This window comes from Saccostrea cucullata, unplaced genomic scaffold (genome assembly GCF_032062105.1).
Source record: "Saccostrea cucullata isolate Sc308-1 unplaced genomic scaffold, CSIRO_AGI_Scuc_v1 ctg5804, whole genome shotgun sequence".
In the NCBI taxonomy this organism is placed as follows: Eukaryota; Metazoa; Mollusca; class Bivalvia; order Ostreida; family Ostreidae; genus Saccostrea; species Saccostrea cuccullata.
In genome coordinates, this window is record NW_026929328.1 from 18,730 (window position 1) to 33,931 (window position 15,202).

General features: G+C 54.8%; 4 protein-coding genes across 4 annotated transcripts; all 4 read right to left on the minus strand.

Moving 5' to 3' along the window:
* Positions 1-1,779: 1,779 nt before the first annotated feature.
* Positions 1,780-2,361, minus strand: LOC134280481 (uncharacterized). Its single transcript, XM_062762891.1, has one exon. It carries the CDS (start codon positions 2,359-2,361, stop codon positions 1,780-1,782), a length of 582 nt encoding a protein of 193 aa, XP_062618875.1.
* Positions 2,362-4,800: 2,439 nt separating this feature from the next.
* LOC134280483 (uncharacterized) lies at positions 4,801-5,388 on the minus strand. The gene has a single exon (XM_062762892.1). The coding sequence runs from the start codon at positions 5,386-5,388 to the stop codon at positions 4,801-4,803; it is 588 nt and encodes a 195-aa protein (XP_062618876.1).
* A 61-nt stretch (positions 5,389-5,449) lies between these two features.
* LOC134280484 (dTDP-3-amino-3,6-dideoxy-alpha-D-galactopyranose 3-N-acetyltransferase-like) lies at positions 5,450-6,037 on the minus strand. Its single transcript, XM_062762893.1, has one exon. The coding sequence runs from the start codon at positions 6,035-6,037 to the stop codon at positions 5,450-5,452; it is 588 nt and encodes a 195-aa protein (XP_062618877.1).
* Position 6,038: 1 nt separating this feature from the next.
* On the minus strand, positions 6,039-7,400 carry LOC134280485 (protein FlbA-like). The gene has a single exon (XM_062762894.1). The coding sequence runs from the start codon at positions 7,398-7,400 to the stop codon at positions 6,039-6,041; it is 1,362 nt and encodes a 453-aa protein (XP_062618878.1).
* Positions 7,401-15,202: the final 7,802 nt, after the last annotated feature.

The following is a 15,202-nucleotide window of genomic DNA, read 5'->3' on the forward strand; positions in this document are numbered from 1 at the left end:
CCTGAGCTGGCTGGAAAGGATTAGAGGGAGGCATAGCCTGCCCCTGATGACCTTGAGCCATCATCTGAGCAAGAAACGGGTTCTGCATCATGTGCGGGTTCATCGGCAGCCCTCCATAATGAAGCTCTTGGCATTCATCACCGTTGGCTTGAGTCCGAGCATTGAATAATTAACCTTGAAGTAGCCTGACTTATCGACGCTCACCGCTTCCGGATTCGTCTCAAGTACGTCCTGAGCCATGACACCACCGCGGCGCACCTCCGGAGCATCCGTATTATAGCGGAATTCATACCATTTATGGCCGAGCTTCTTACCCTTAGGCTTGATGTCGAGCTTGAGGCGTCTGTCCGAGAAGATCGCCGCGCCCGTAAGGCCAAGGCCCGCAACCGTCTGAAGGGTGCTAGGACCAGAGCTAGGCTGCGTTCCTGTAGAGGAGCCGCCCATAGCTGCCAGAGGCTGAACTGTGCCATTGTAGCGGCTGAGAAGGTCCCAACCTGCATTCTGGCCGAAGTTCCAGCGGTTCATGCTGTCAGCAAGTTGCTGCTGAGCCATGCCCTCATGCATCTGACCCAGACCCATAAGTCCGCGATTGTTCGACTGAGAGTAATCATTGAGGCCCGGAACCATGCCCGCAGCCGCAAGAGACTGGGAATTAGCGCCCTGTTGGACACCCGCAGCCGCCTGTTGAGCCCCGAGATTCCGGCTAAGGTCACCCGCCTGACGCGCGCCAAGAGCTTCAGCAGCGCCAAAGCGTCGGTTCTGGTCTTGATCGTAAGCAGCGCCGTAGAAGTTGGTCGCCATGTCGCCAAGACTGTCAGAAAGCTGATCCTGGTGAGCAACAGAGCCATAACGGCCCGCCTTCGAGAACATCGCTGACGTATTGTCTCGCACCTGTTCAGCCGCCTTGTTGAAGCTGGCATCTAGATAAGGATTGCTCTGCCCATTATTGGCGAAGTCCTGCAAGACGTTTGCGCCCGCATTGTTCTGCTGAGCGCCCGCGTTCTGTATGCCGCTGACAAAGGGGTTATTCTGGTTCTGGCCCGCAACGCCAGTGATCGCCCCCTGCATGGCGTCATAGCCTACAGGATTCGCCTGGCTGAATTGGTCTTCAAGCCCCTGCATCCCCGCAACCGTCTGGTTGGAGAATGGAACGACCGTAGATCCCGGATAATACTCAGCCCCTTGGTTATAAAGCGATTGAGCCCCACTGAAAATGTTTCTCAGGTGAGGCTGCGCAGCGCTCCAAGGTTCTGAATTTTGGGTTACGGTCTCTGTACCGCTACTTGTCCCCATCGGGCACCTCCAGCTCACATTCGTACATTGTCGCGATTGGCTTCCAATCAACGCCCAATGCTCTCATTGAACGCTGCCATCCACGGCGTCCAATGTACTGAATGCGGCTGGCACCGTTGTGCTTTGCCCATGCGTTCAGGGTTTCAAAATAAGGTAGCCATTCCTCAGACGGACCCTTACCGCCAATGAGGATGACCTCTGCAACTAACTCATCTGTAGGATAACGGTTGAGACTGGTGCAAGCAACAGCCTTAACATGCTCTCCAAATGTTTCTTCACTCGCATGCTCAGGATCAAAGATGACCCATAGCTGCCAGACATCTCTCTGGTTCATACCAGCGCAACGCTCAAGCGCGGAAGACGGATCAAAGCGGCCATTGGAATAAGCACACGCCTTCTCCAGCAGGGGCATAACATGCTTGCCAATCACCCCCACCATGTCCGGCTTGACCTGATCAATAACCAATTTACTCGCCGTTTCGCTCATTACATCGCCCCTATGAATGGATTAGACATGCCCGCACCCATGTACGGGATGAATGGATTACGGCCCGCAGAACCGCCCGCGCCACCCCCGACAGATGGAAAAGACGGCGCGGGCGTCTGCGCCTGGCCACTAGGGGGCGGGCTCGACGCAGCTTGAGAGCCCGAACCGGGGCCCATTGTGTTGTAATGCCACTGATAGTATTCAGGGCGGGAAATCGAACCGTTGCTATCCAAGTCAGCACCGCGGCCACCACCACCGAGAAGGTGAGGGCTGCTCGCCATGTTCTGCTCACTGTACGCGCTCACAATGTCGGGGCGCCCATCAATGTAAGACTGCCACGCCGGAGGAGGCGGAGTCTGTGGGGTGGGCAATTGAGGCTGTGCGGGTGTCTGAGGCTGCGCAGGGTTAGCCGGGTGGCTTGGGTCTGTCACAGGCGTCTCTTGCAGGCCCGGAGCGCCAATCCGGAAGTTGTTACCCTCCCAGAAGTTCGCAGGCGGCTGCATGTTCGTCTTGATAGGGGGTGTTCCAGCTGCGCCCGCTTGTGCGGTCGCACCGCCACCGGCAAGCCCTTGGGAATACATGTTGAGAATGTTGCTCAGGGGCATTATCCGCTCCAACTATAGTCAAAAGTTCGGTCTGATTGCGCATTGTTAGCATGGGTCAGCGTGAAGCTTCCCGTGGCCTTTGCGCTCACATACATTCCGCCCGCTCCCAGCTCAGCAGCCGCATTGGCTGTAGTCGGAGTAAGGCAAATGGTAGAAAAAGCATTAACCCTAGCCTCACTCACCACTGTTGTGGCAGTATTTGCGGTCAAGGTAAAGCTTCCATAGCTATCTGTGCGCCCGTCAATAATCCCATTGACCGCAACAGCAATTCGCCGCGGGTCACTCTCTCTCGGGCTTATCTTCTGAGTGCGGGTCTGAGTCATGTCACACCATCATCAGCCATCTCAAAATTCAGGGCGCTGGCATCCGTCCACGTCGCCGCGGCAGGTATACCCATTTTGACCCTATGATAACGCCCTGTAGCCTGATGAGAGGTAAAGCCGTTACTCTCCTGACTCATTGCGCTGCCATAGCTTGCAGTCGCCGCCAGACGGGCCTTGGGCGCTACTGAGATTGTTGCGTCTGTCGTATCAACCACAGGCTCAACACCGCTCAGGAAGGTGCGCCGCCCCTTCATAAACTCGAAATCGCCGCTCTCAATCGTCGCCTCAAGTGCTGACCCGGAGAATGGGCCTAGCTGGTCTGTCGAGCCAAAGCCGTTCAGCTGGAGTGTCCCGCCTGTCAGGGTCGGGTCATCAAGAGGCACATCAAAGTTATCAATGTTCGTGGTGAGCGTATCAAGGCCATCAAGGGTGTAGCCTAGCCCGTAAATGTTCACCAGGCGCTCTACCGTTGTTCTCGCATAGGCCCACTTTCCAGCGGTCCAGTTATACATGAGCAGCGTATCAGGCGTTCCATTTGAGCTGTTCGACGAGGCGTAGGACCAGTAGACCACCTTGGATTGAGGATCTACCTCAGAGGTCATCTTGGTCAGATACTCCTGGTTCACATCATTGAAAAACCACTGATCAACCTTGTCCGCTCCGATAGGCTGCAGGGCATCGCCTGCCAGCATGTAGAAGCCGTCATTGGCAAGGAAGAAGCTGATTGCGCCCTGAGAGCAGATAGAGCCGTCAACAATCGCCCCTTTCTCCTCGGAAATCACGTCAATCTGCATGATGACGGGTGGGCCAACATACTGCAGACGCCGGATCTTGTAGCGCTGGAAGATGATCAGGACATCATGCGCCGCAAAGCCCTGAATAGAGCCGCCATCAGGGAAGGTCTGTACATCTGACTGGTCTGTGCCTGCCGTCCATCCAGTCGCGTCATTAATCGCGCTCCAGATGAGCTGCGACACGCTGTTTTCAGTGTTCCCCATAAAGACGAAGTCGCTAAACGTCTCAATGTGACGGGCTTTCGGTGGTGAGCCGCCAAGCGCCGCAAAGTTAGACCCTGATGTCATGTTGATCGACTGAGGCGCATCATTCCAGTTCACGCCAATGCACAGATCCCCAAATTGGGTGAAGTCCCATGTCTCATTGGTTGAGGTGGTATAATCACCACCAGAGGAGCGCGTTCGATCCGTCCAGGAGCCATCATTTGCCAGCTCATACAGCTTTGTCGCCGTACCCGCATAGATGTGGCTTCCAAGGTCAGAATCCCGAAAGCTCGTAGCCCCCACAGGAACAGCAGCAAGCGCCGTTGACCCATTCGTCAGCGCCTTGAAGGGCTTATAGCCTGCAGGGTGTGGAATCACGTTCTCAGCCTTGAGAAGCTTTGGCCCCATCACTGACGGCAGGTCAGGTGTCCAATCTCCGAGAGGTATCATACAACTCTATCCGCAAACATGGCGAGCGCATCGCCCCCAAACTCTTCAGAATCCGCATCCTCGTTCATTGACATGACCGCTGAGCGGAACTGCGTCATATACATCGCCGCCGTGTCAAACTGACGAATAGCGGCATAGGCCTCTGCCAGCGCCCCATAGAAGTAAGCGCGGGGCGATTTGGTCAGGTATACATCAGCGTCTGCATCATCGCTCATAGCCGCGGGGACCGAGTAATAGGTGAACTTGATGTCATCGGAGCTGTAGGGCGCAACCTGGAGCGTTTTCTTGACCACCGTGTAGAAGGCAGGCGTTCCGGCTTGTGTCTTGCTGCCAAGGCGATTGAACCGCGGGGCAGGCATGAAAGTGATAGGCGTCTCATCCGCATCATCGAGGAAGAGCGAGTGACGCTGCAAGTAGGTGTTGGCCAGCCCCGAGAGATCCGCCACGCCAGTAGCGAGTGCTAAGCTCTCATCCTTGGTCAGCATCTCATCGATCCGGACGGGTGGGATGCCGTTACCCTCATCGCCCAGAATCAATCGGTCTCGGGCAAGGGTAATGAAGTCAGGAATCTGAGACGTCATGTCAGACCGGCTCAGCCGTGTCGCAATCGCTGTCTTCAACTCGCCATAGTTAGTGAAGGCCATCTAGCGCCACTCCCTCTCGATCCATTCATGATCGAGCTGATGCGCCTTTTCTTCGCCGTGAAAGTAGACGATGCGCGAACCATCCAGCCCGTAATGCTTTACGTGCCCCTTGTATGACACAATTTCCCCCGGAAACAAATCGTCTAATACGGCAACGTCGCCGCGCTTTGCCAGGCTCCGGATAAAGTTCATATCCTTGGCATAGCCATCGAACTCATCACGACGCTCTAACCACTCGTCATAGACCCAATGGCAATTGCGAGGAACAAGGCCCACACCGTTGCACACCAGATCAGGGAAGAAAGGATCGCGAGGCATCGCAAGTTTACCGCCCTCAAGGCAGTAACGGGCCAGATGATCAATGTTATCGACAACTATGGTATCAAGGCCAACCAGTATCATGGGACGGCCTAGCTTATACGGTTCAAGGCAATGTTCATAGGTGGGCTTGGCCACGCTAAAAGGGTGCTGTTCAATGGGCTCCGAGAACTCACGGCGCTTCTCAGTGAAGCAGATAAACTCGAAGGGGACAGTCAGATGACGGGCAAAATTGCGATACAGCCGCTCTACCCATTCCTCCGTATACATCTCGGAGAATGGCTTGGTTTCGTCGTTCGCGTCCCAGAAGGGACAGGCAATGACAAGCTCATCATGCAATGACAAATCCTCGCGACTCCATATAGGCAATAGAGTCCTCTAACGTGCGGTCTGTCTTGGCAAAGCGAATCCGCACCTTATCCGCATCCCCCTGAATCTCTCTCAGGGCGCCATCACCAATCCATAACGTATTTTCGGGGACATCCCGAGTGACAGTAGCATTCGCTGCCACCATCGCCCCAGCGCCAATAATCACGCCGGGAAGTATTACCGCTCCCGCACCCACTGACGCGCCGTCTTCCATGACGACCGCATACCGGCCCTCTGTGTAGGCATCCGCGTTAAATCCTGTCTTGTTCGCCCTTGGCCACGCATCGTTGCAGAAGGTGACATTCGGCGCAATAAAGCAGTCATTGCCGACTTTGAAACCTGGGCCCATCGCAAGATTATGAGCAATGACAGTCCTATCGCCAATAACAGAGCCATCAATGCAAGCCCCAGAAGCAATGTTGCAATCCTTGCCGATGCGCGCGCCACGGATAACCGATGCGAACTGCCAGATCTTTGTGCCCGCACCAATTGAGCAGTCATCATGAACCTCTGCCTTTGGGTGAACGAAATACTCAGGTGTCATGCACATTTTAGAGCCCCTCTCTTAGATCCCGAGCACACTTGACCACAACTGGCATCCATGTGCTGCCCTCTTTCTTCCGGTAGGTCTTCACGTCCTGCCAGACCCATGCATCCCCTGCAGCTTCAGCAAAGCGCCAGGGCGGGTTAGGGCCTACCAGGGCTCTCAGAGGCGTTCCAACCGCTCCAGCGATGTCACACACGGTCTGAGGGACGCTAACCACCACATCGAGCGCCGCAATCAGGGCTGCTGTCAGATCGAGATCAACGCCCTTGCGTGTTGCCCACGGGAAATCAACGACTCCATTAGGTATAGGCCCGTCCTGGTACTCAAGGTTAACAATTGTCGCTTCAGGTGTTGCCAGTATCGGGCCTAATTCTTCAATCGGAATGGTGCGCTCTGCACGGTCCCAGTCCTTCGCCCCGCCAGACCATGACAGACCAATGTAAGGCCCATCACCCGTCTCAGCGAGCTTCTTCTTAAACATCTCAACAAGGTGCGGGTCAGGGACCAGCCAAGGCTTGACAGGCTCACTGGGGCCAACAAGCTCACCAAACGCCGCCATCGCAATCAAAGCACTATCTGGCTCCTCGTCTGCAGGCCACGCCAGCGCATCCTTGTCCCGAGTGCCGTACACAGTCATATTTGGGAAGGAGCGCTTGAATAGGCTTTCAAGACGCGGGTCACAGTCAAGAATAAAGTCCATCTCCCACCCGTCCCGGTCCAAGCCAACATAAGCCGCTGCAGCAAGCACCTCATCGCCAACACCTTGCTCACCGTAGATCACAGGCTTTTTAAACTTCGGGTCCGTCACTTCCCAGCGCGGCGTTTTCTTGTCCTTATGGTAATTCCGGACTGTGCGTTGTTCGTTGCCTTCAGAATAGACGTAGGCTTCAAATGCCTCTTCCCATCGATCCGTATGCAGCAGGTCAAGCGCGAGGTTATAGGGAATGTCCGGGTCATCCGGCATCTCCTTGCGCAGAGCCTGGTTAAGCTCTATCGCCTCATCCCGCTTTCCAATCCGTCCAAGGCAGCCGGCAAGGTTCTTACGGGCCTCAAGGTGACCAGGATCGACCTCTACCGCCTTACGCAGCAACATAACCGCGTCCTTTGGGTGCCATTCCCGCATAGAGATAGCAAAGTTGTTCCAGATAGCGGCCTGGTCAGGTGCGAGCTGACTGGCGCTGTTGAGCAGACTGGCAGCAAGCCCGAAGCGCTGCATCCGATAAAAAGCAAGCCCTGCCGTAGACAGAGCCCATGCATTCACCGGGTCGTGCTGAAGGATCGTGTCTGAGATCGAGAGCGCATCAGCGTCCCCCTCAGGTGTATTCTTGAAAATAGCGGCCTCTGCCGCCTTCACTGCCTCATGCATTGACCATTCTTTCAAGCAATTTAATTTGATCATGAACAACTTTGATCAAAGCATCTCCGTGCGCTTTGGTCACAAAAGTTCTAAGCGAGCGCCCGCGGGCATGAAGGCAGGTTATGATGCCCTTCGTATACGTCCCTTTGGTTTCAATTTCGCCAAACCAGCTAGGCAAGGTTAAACTCTCCTACCTTCAGGTAGGGGTAATCGCGCTCAATCGTCTTGATCAGCAATCCATCTGGGTCTTCACCGAAAACCACATCTGCCCCTAGTTTTACACATAGCTCCTCCATAATAATCGGAGGAACCTTCGCGAAGTGCCACATCTCGCCATTTTCGCCCTTGTAATAGTCACTTCCCAGTGACCGTAGAAAGGCGTTGTGGTCGAGAATAGGCGAAACATTCTGCATGCGATGGATGATCAAATCACCTGTCTCTTCATCAGCATAGGCAGTATCAAGGATACCACCCGCAGACATGTCCCATTCACCATTTCTAAGCTTGGTTGCCATTAGCCTACCATCTTCACTTGGCCGCGGGCCTCAAGGCTCTCCGCAAGCTCTCGCCTCAAACGGACCTCAGCACCAGGCTGCATCTTGTCAGACATGCCCGATGCGTCCGCTATTCCCATATCCACACGCTGAATATGAACCTTCTTCATAACAATGCAGGTCACACGGTCCTTGCGGGCCTCCTTGGCCTTCGCTCTCGCGGCCTGCTTGTCGCTCTTCTCAATCTTGTGGGAGAGGGCTTCTCGAGCCGCCTCTATCTCTTCAACCGATGCGCCGGACTCTTCCAAATCCGTCAAAGCATCACGGTCATCTTCGATCTCTTCCTTCAGGGAGAGTGTCTCTTCCTCAGCGAAAGCAGCAGCCTGTGCAGCGGCAAGCGCCGGATCTTCGGGCTCAGACGCCTCAAAGGGTATATTGGCCTCTACAAGCATCTCCTGAAGCTTTGCCACGCCTGTGCGGCTGTGGGGCTCAAGCCCGTTTGCCTTGGCCAGCTCATAAAGCTCTTTGCGTACGTCTTCTGTCATTTAACCCTCTTGTGTTGGTGGAAAGCGGTGCTGCCCCGCTAAGTAAACAGCACCGCCCTCGCATGTGAGGCGCTAGAAAGAAATAAAGCGCGCCTCTGAAGCTAGCCGGAGGAGGCCTAGCTTGTGGCCAGGTCAGCAACAACGCCGCTGCCCTTCTCGTTTTTGCTACACAGTGTCGCTTCTGCGATCAACTGGCGTCTGTCGCTATCCCCAACTTTCGCAAGGGTGTTGATCTTGAACTGACGCAAGTAGCGCATCTCCCAATGCTTTGGATTGACCAGCATGGCTGAACGATCACGAGAGAAGTGGTCCGGAACAATCTTGTGCATACCGAAGTCTGACACGTAGATGTCCGCGGCACCCAGAATTGCAATGCCTTTCGAAGACTTGGCGTTGCCATAGTCCTGATAGCCTGTCGCAATACCGGAGAAGCCGGACGCTTGTTGCTTGTTGTACGAGCCAACAATGATCAAAGGCGAATGATCACCTGTCGAGTCCCACACTTCCTTGATCGCAGCCTTCAGGATGCTTTCAGTGAATGTGCGCTGGTTTGTAGAGCTTGCATCAGTCGCAGCAGAGACAATCTGCGTTGACGTGGTGAAGCCACCAGCAGCGCCGCCTGAGCCGCGTGAATCGTTGGTTTCGATCCATGCTTCAAAGCCAGCCAGGGTGCGAGCCGTTGCACGGGAACCAGCGGAAGAAGCACGGTTTTGCGTGATTGCAAATTCCATGTCCCGCTTGATTTCCTTGGTCCGCTTATCGACTTGATACAGAAGCTCGTTCCGGCGACCAGCAGTAGACAGTGCCTGAGCAGTGCCTGAAACCTCAACAGACTTCGTGAAGATCTGCGTGTGGTTTGCCAGTCGTACGGTTGCGTCTGCTGTGACATACGATGCTGTATCGCCTTCAAGAGCGGCGTTTTCTGCCGCTGCGGCGAGGTCATCGGTCTGCCATTCGACCTTGGTGTTAGTTGCTGCCGGTCCACGACCAATTGCGGTCATGAAAGGCGTTGCCATTGGAGCAAGGTTGTAAATCTTGTTTGTGAGCTGTTCACGCTCACCAACCTGCTCAAATCGTGTGGTGGTTCCTGAGGCTACTGCCATCGGTTAGGTTCCTAATAGAGAAACCCGGCTAATCGAGGTGTGACCCCCAAACAGCTTCCAAGTCAGTTGCTTCGCCCGTCTTCTTCAGAGCAGCATTGGCTTTCGCCTTACGTGCTGCCATCGGATTTGCAGTGCTTCGGCCAGCTTTTCCGCCCTTAACGAGCTTCGGAGCTGTCTTTGCCTTGCCCTCAACCTTTTTGCCCTTGGCTGCCCGGTACGCCGCCGCATCTTCCGCCATGCGAATAAAGCCAGGTTCAGTGATCTGGTCTATTACAGTGCGTTCAATGCCGTACGTTCCGGCGATAGATGAGCGTAGAGTCTCCAGCCGTTCCGCTGGTTTCCCTTCTGCCCATGACTTATCGAGACTGACCAGCTTCTGCCAGTTGGAGTTGGCCTGTCGGCTCCACTCTTCCTTTTGCTGCTGCTGATACGCCTGCTGAGCTTCCTGGATCTTCTCCCGAGCCGCACCGTAGCGTTCCTGCACAAGTTCATAGTTGCGCAATTGGGCCGCGTATTGGTGGGGATCAGTCGTGATCAGGCTTTGATCCGGCATCTGCACATTGGGCATGAGTTCGTTCAGAACGCCCCATGCTTGTGCAACTTGCTGGACCTGGTTGTTGTACGCCTCCTTCACCTGAGTAATCTCAGCTTGGGCTGCGTCTGCAATCTGGGCGCGTATCTGTTCGGATTCTGCGCCGAGTTGTTGAAGTTGTTGGTGAGATGCAAGCGCTTCCGCCACACTCACCCGCTCAGAGGTGCCATCCTCAAGCTCAAATTCAATGAAATCGCCGTCATCATCAGCCTCATCGGACTCTGCTTCCGCTTCGTCCTCCTTGGCCTCAACTTCGGCTTCTTCCGTCTCGTCATCGCCTGTGTCTGGCGTTTCCGCGTCCTGAACAGCCTCAGCTTGTTCCTTTGGTGCTTCTTCGTCCGGAGTAAACAGACCATCAAGATCACCCGTCCCAGCAAAGGCGCTGAGCAGGTCATTCGATGATGTTTCTTCCGTGTTTAAGCCGTCGCTTACCTCGTTCATTAGGTACTTTCTCCGCTATTGGCTTTAATTTTAGCCTCAACAAACGCCCTAAGATCGCGTTTCTCGCTAAGGTACTCAAAGAACTTATCAACGGTCTGAGCAGTGACCCGTAGGGTCCATAACGTCCGCTCGTCTGCGTCAAAGTTCGGTGAGAGCATGGCCTTTACAGCCGCCTCTCTCACATTCCCGAAATACTCCATGACAGCTGTGTTGGCCGCTATAGCCTCTGCATCTTGTATTTCGAGCAATTCTGTTCGAAGGCCAATCAGGGCCTCTTCGTTGTTGTCACTCATCACATCCCCCGCTCACGGATAACCCAGTCGCGCACCAAGCGCTCAACCTCAAACCGCGGCTTTCTCCGATGCGGGTTTAAGCCCATTCGAAAAAGGATGGTATCAAAAATGTATAGGCTATCCCGCCCCAAAATACCGATAGCGCAGGCATTCGCGGCGGAAGCTCACGCCCCACAAACCATTCGCCGCCCTCGGTTTTTGTGTGGAAGTATATCTCTCTATCCTGGTTCGCCACCTACATGTACTCCGCTTGTCGCCGCGCCGTTCGCGCTACCATTGACACCGGCCATAAGGCCAAGCTCACGTTTCAATTCCAGTTCTGCAGCCATCTGCTCTCGCTGAGCTGTAGCTCTGCAACCAACTGGCGTTCCTTCAGGTCCATCTCCATGGCCATCTGCTCTCGCTTCAGGGTCATTTCCATCTCTCGATTCGCCGCGTCCTGCTGGATCTTGGCTTGGTCAAGTTGGGCCTGCTGTTGCATCTTGGCCTGATCGCCCTGCATCTGCATCTGAAGCTTCTGTTGCTCCATCTGCATCTTCTGCTGTTCTGCCTGCATTTTCGGGTCAGGCTTAGGCTGCATCATGGCCTGCAAGGCTTCCGGGTTCTCCTGAGCGATAACCTGAGGGTCTTTGAAATACTGGTCAGCTGAACGCTGGCCCATCACTCGCATCATCGCCTCAACCGTGTTGTGTAGCTCGTCTACCGTCACAATCGGGTTCTGAAGCCCATAGTTTGCAATCCATTCGCGCTGCATGCCCAGAATCATCTGAAGCTGCCCCAGCTGCGTCTCACGGTCACCTGAGCCATTGCCCACATGAACCTTGATCTTCGCCTCTGAAGGCCACTGGGAAGGATCGTATTCCTTAAATTCCCCCTTGCCGGCATGAATCTTACGCGGCCCGTCCGCCATCGATGTCACCAGGCGGTATATCTTGCGGAACATCACCTCAAGTCCGCGGCCTAGGTTGCGGGCAATCTGTTCTTTACGGATGCTCGCTGCGTTCTGCATGAGCTTAAGACCTGTCGCTGTCTTGTTCAGCGAGTCAGGGTCCATCCCCTGAGCGTTTCTGCTCACCCCCGAGCGTCGCTCACCCATCTGATCAACCGCCTCATACATCTGCATCGCAGAGCCTGAGAGGTCAGGGGTAACAAGCGGCGCTACATCACTGCCAACCGGGTTATTGCTGTTCGTGCGAATGACTGCACCCGGCCTAACCGTCAGCAAGTCACTCAGGTTGACGTTCTTGTTCGCAATCTGACGAGGTGCAACCGAGAGGTAAACGCTATCCAGCGCCCCGCGAAGCAGTGTCGTCTTGATCTTCTGCACGTCTTCCATGATGTCGAAGACAGAAAGCCCATACCAGCGATGCGGAATAGGAATAGGCGTCCAGCTGAAGTAGGGGTTATCGTCAATCGGCTCACAGGTGAGGATCACACCATCCAGGCGAAACACCTCAAGTAGCTCTGCATACCCGTCGCCGTCCTTATCGTGGTAGATGTACTCGCGGTAAAGCTGTATCTCTTCCGTCTCAGCCGTGGCGTTCGGCTCATGCTTGTACATGTCGTCTTCGTCAAAGAAGCGCTGGGACCGCCGCTCATCGATCTCTGCAGAATCATCATTGGCCCGGCCATACTCGTCAATCACCTCAGCCAGGTCAGGGAATTCCTGCTTCAGCTCTGACTTCATGTGGCGTTCAATGTGCCCACAATAGCGCGGCGAATCCAGATTGACCGAGCGACTGGCAATGCGGAAGTCTTCAGGTGCAATGCACACAACCTCAGGATTGGCCTGCTTGGTGACGCGCTGGAAGGTGACCTGTGCGGGCATGCCCTGCATTTCAGGCGGGATGACCTCAAGGATCTCTACGCCCTGCTCCTGCAGCTGCATGAAGCCTATCTCGTCAACCTCTGTCTGCTCAGGCTCGCCTAGCTCTGCTTCCCGCCAGTAGACAGCCCCGACACCTCGCTTCTGTAGGAGACCGTCAAAGGCAAGGGTGTCAACGATTCCGCCCCCGTCCATCTCTTCGGTGAATAGGTGGTTGAGGTAGTCAGAGGCGTCTTCGGCCATTTGCGCGGTGCCTTCACCCCAAGGCTCGATAGTTGCAGCACTTCCTCCGGCAACGAAGACACGCTCCAAATCAGGTCTGAGCCACTCAATGGTCTCGAAGACAGTCCGGTCATGGACTGAGGACCGTCCGGGCTGCTCGTCGCCATAGTTCTCTCCGGTGTAGCGCTTGAAGGCGTCTATCTGCTGTTGGTAGATCTGGTCAGACTCATAACCGACAGAAGCATCATGCTCTCGCTTCAACAGCTCAAGCAGCTCAACGTTCTCTTCGTAATGCTCGTCACTCACTAGGGTGTTTTCAGACATTAGGCCATAGTCCCGTATTCGATGTACATAGGCGCATCATCAACGCCCTTTGGCTCTTCATAGTCGGTAGCCCCAAGCCCGAAAGCATCAGCTGCATGCGATGCCCAATCATGGTCGGGTCCTAGGTCAATTTGGCGGTCTTCGTCAAGCTTTGGGTGATACCACCCGAGCGCCTGTCTGCCTGCTTCCGTCTTCACCTCATCAAACTTCATGCGAGGGAAGAGGCGGCGAGCATGTTCTACACGTTGCATTGCAGCGCCTGGACCTTGATTAGGTATGCTTTCAACACGAAAGCCCGCTTCGGCCCAATGGTCTTCATACCGCTTGCCCGTGACGTTGTTGGTGTTCACCCCATCGTGGGGGAGCTTAATGATAGCGCCCTCATACCCGTTACTTCGCATCCAGTTAACGTGATAGGAGAGGACTTGGCCTCGGGCTTCGTAATAGTCCAGCCAGTGGATGCTCTGCCCCACACGCTGCATGATCCAGATTGTATACGCGTCAGCCTTTGCTCCCGCGCCGCCAATGTCATGGTAACTGTAGATAGGTAGCAGGGGGTCAATAGGAATCTGGCAGATGCGCCCGTCGTGACGCGCTCTAAGTAGGGATTCAGCATAGTACGCACCATCCGTGACAGTGACGTAGCCACCCTCCCAAATGTGCTCGTATTGGTCCGGCTTGGTCGTGAGGTCACGTAGCCGGTCCTTTTCCATCTCTGCCGGGAACCACGGATTGTCTGACCAGTCTGCTTTAACTGAAATGACGTCTGGGTCATCCTTGGCCTCCTTACGGAAGAATGAATCAATCGGGTCAACGGCTCTGCGAGGGTTCCAGCTTGCCCAGATCTGAGAGCCAGGCGCACGAATAGTCGGGTAGAGCATGCCCATGACTTCTTACTGATCGTCTGAGCTTCCTCAATCCAGCAGCGGCCTACGCCCTCAAAGGACTTAACCGACTCTGCCGTGTGGTCCTTCATACCGGCGAAGCTGATCTCTCCACCACCAGGCGTTTTGATGAGCTTGTCCTGAACCTCGAAGTAAGGGCCTACGCCCAATTCCTGTATCTTGATCTCAAGCAGACGCTTAGCTGACTCTCGTAGGGACTTCTGCACCTCACGAACACACAGGCTATTCATGCCCGGGTTCACAATGTGCTCTTCTACCAGATGCTCTGCCATGAAATGAGACTTGCCTGAGCCCCGACCACCATGAGCCCCCTTGTATCGACGGGGAGCAAGTAGCGGCTCAAAGACAGGCGCGGTCTTAATGCGCAGATTTAGTTCAGCCACTTATCCACCCATAGCCATAGATTGCGAATGTAGCAGTAGCGATAACTGAGATGCGGAAGAGGAAGCAGAGTTCATCTCTCACTTCACAATCTCCCGCGTAATCTTAACGACCAATTCACCATTGTCGCCTTCGCCTTGAACCTGCATAGGAAGAACCTTCCCCAGAAGTCCGAGGAAGGCTGTTGGATTGGATGTCGCTTGTTTGTGCAAGTAGCCCACCATGCCCTCTTGATCTCCCGCTTTCTGAGCGGCTTCGAGTATAGCATCTTTCAGCAAGGCTGTTGCCTTGTTTGGTGTGCCTTTCTTGCGTCCCCCTGTCTTCGGGCGCCCTGGTCCGGCCATGTTCTAAAATCCCCTACTATAGATTTGTGAGTGTTTGCTTACTAAGGCTTAACGAGACGCCATGCAACAACGGCAGCGCCGCTACATACGATCCATCCGAGGAAAGGCTTGATAAGCTCTGGAGTGATAGCACCGCCGAAAGCGAGTGTGTCAACAATTCCAAAGGCAGCACCTGCTGCGAAGAATCTTACCGCCTACGTCAATAGCGGCTTTAGTGTTTATATCTACCTGAGCCATGCTTGGCCTCCTGGTTGTGTTTCCTGTCGGGGAAAGGGGGTGCTGCAGGTCAGGCGTTACTCTGACGAACCACTTGGGCATGCTCCCTCCGGAACCGTCACCCCT

What these genes read in the sequence shown, in the direction of transcription:
- LOC134280481 (XM_062762891.1), bottom strand. Translation starts at nt 2,361, where the DNA reads ATGTATTCCCAAGGGCTTGCCGGTGGCGGTGCGACCGCACAAGCGGGC.
- LOC134280483 (XM_062762892.1), bottom strand. Translation starts at nt 5,388, where the DNA reads ATGTATACGGAGGAATGGGTAGAGCGGCTGTATCGCAATTTTGCCCGT.
- LOC134280484 (XM_062762893.1), bottom strand. Translation starts at nt 6,037, where the DNA reads ATGTGCATGACACCTGAGTATTTCGTTCACCCAAAGGCAGAGGTTCAT.
- LOC134280485 (XM_062762894.1), bottom strand. Translation starts at nt 7,400, where the DNA reads ATGCATGAGGCAGTGAAGGCGGCAGAGGCCGCTATTTTCAAGAATACA.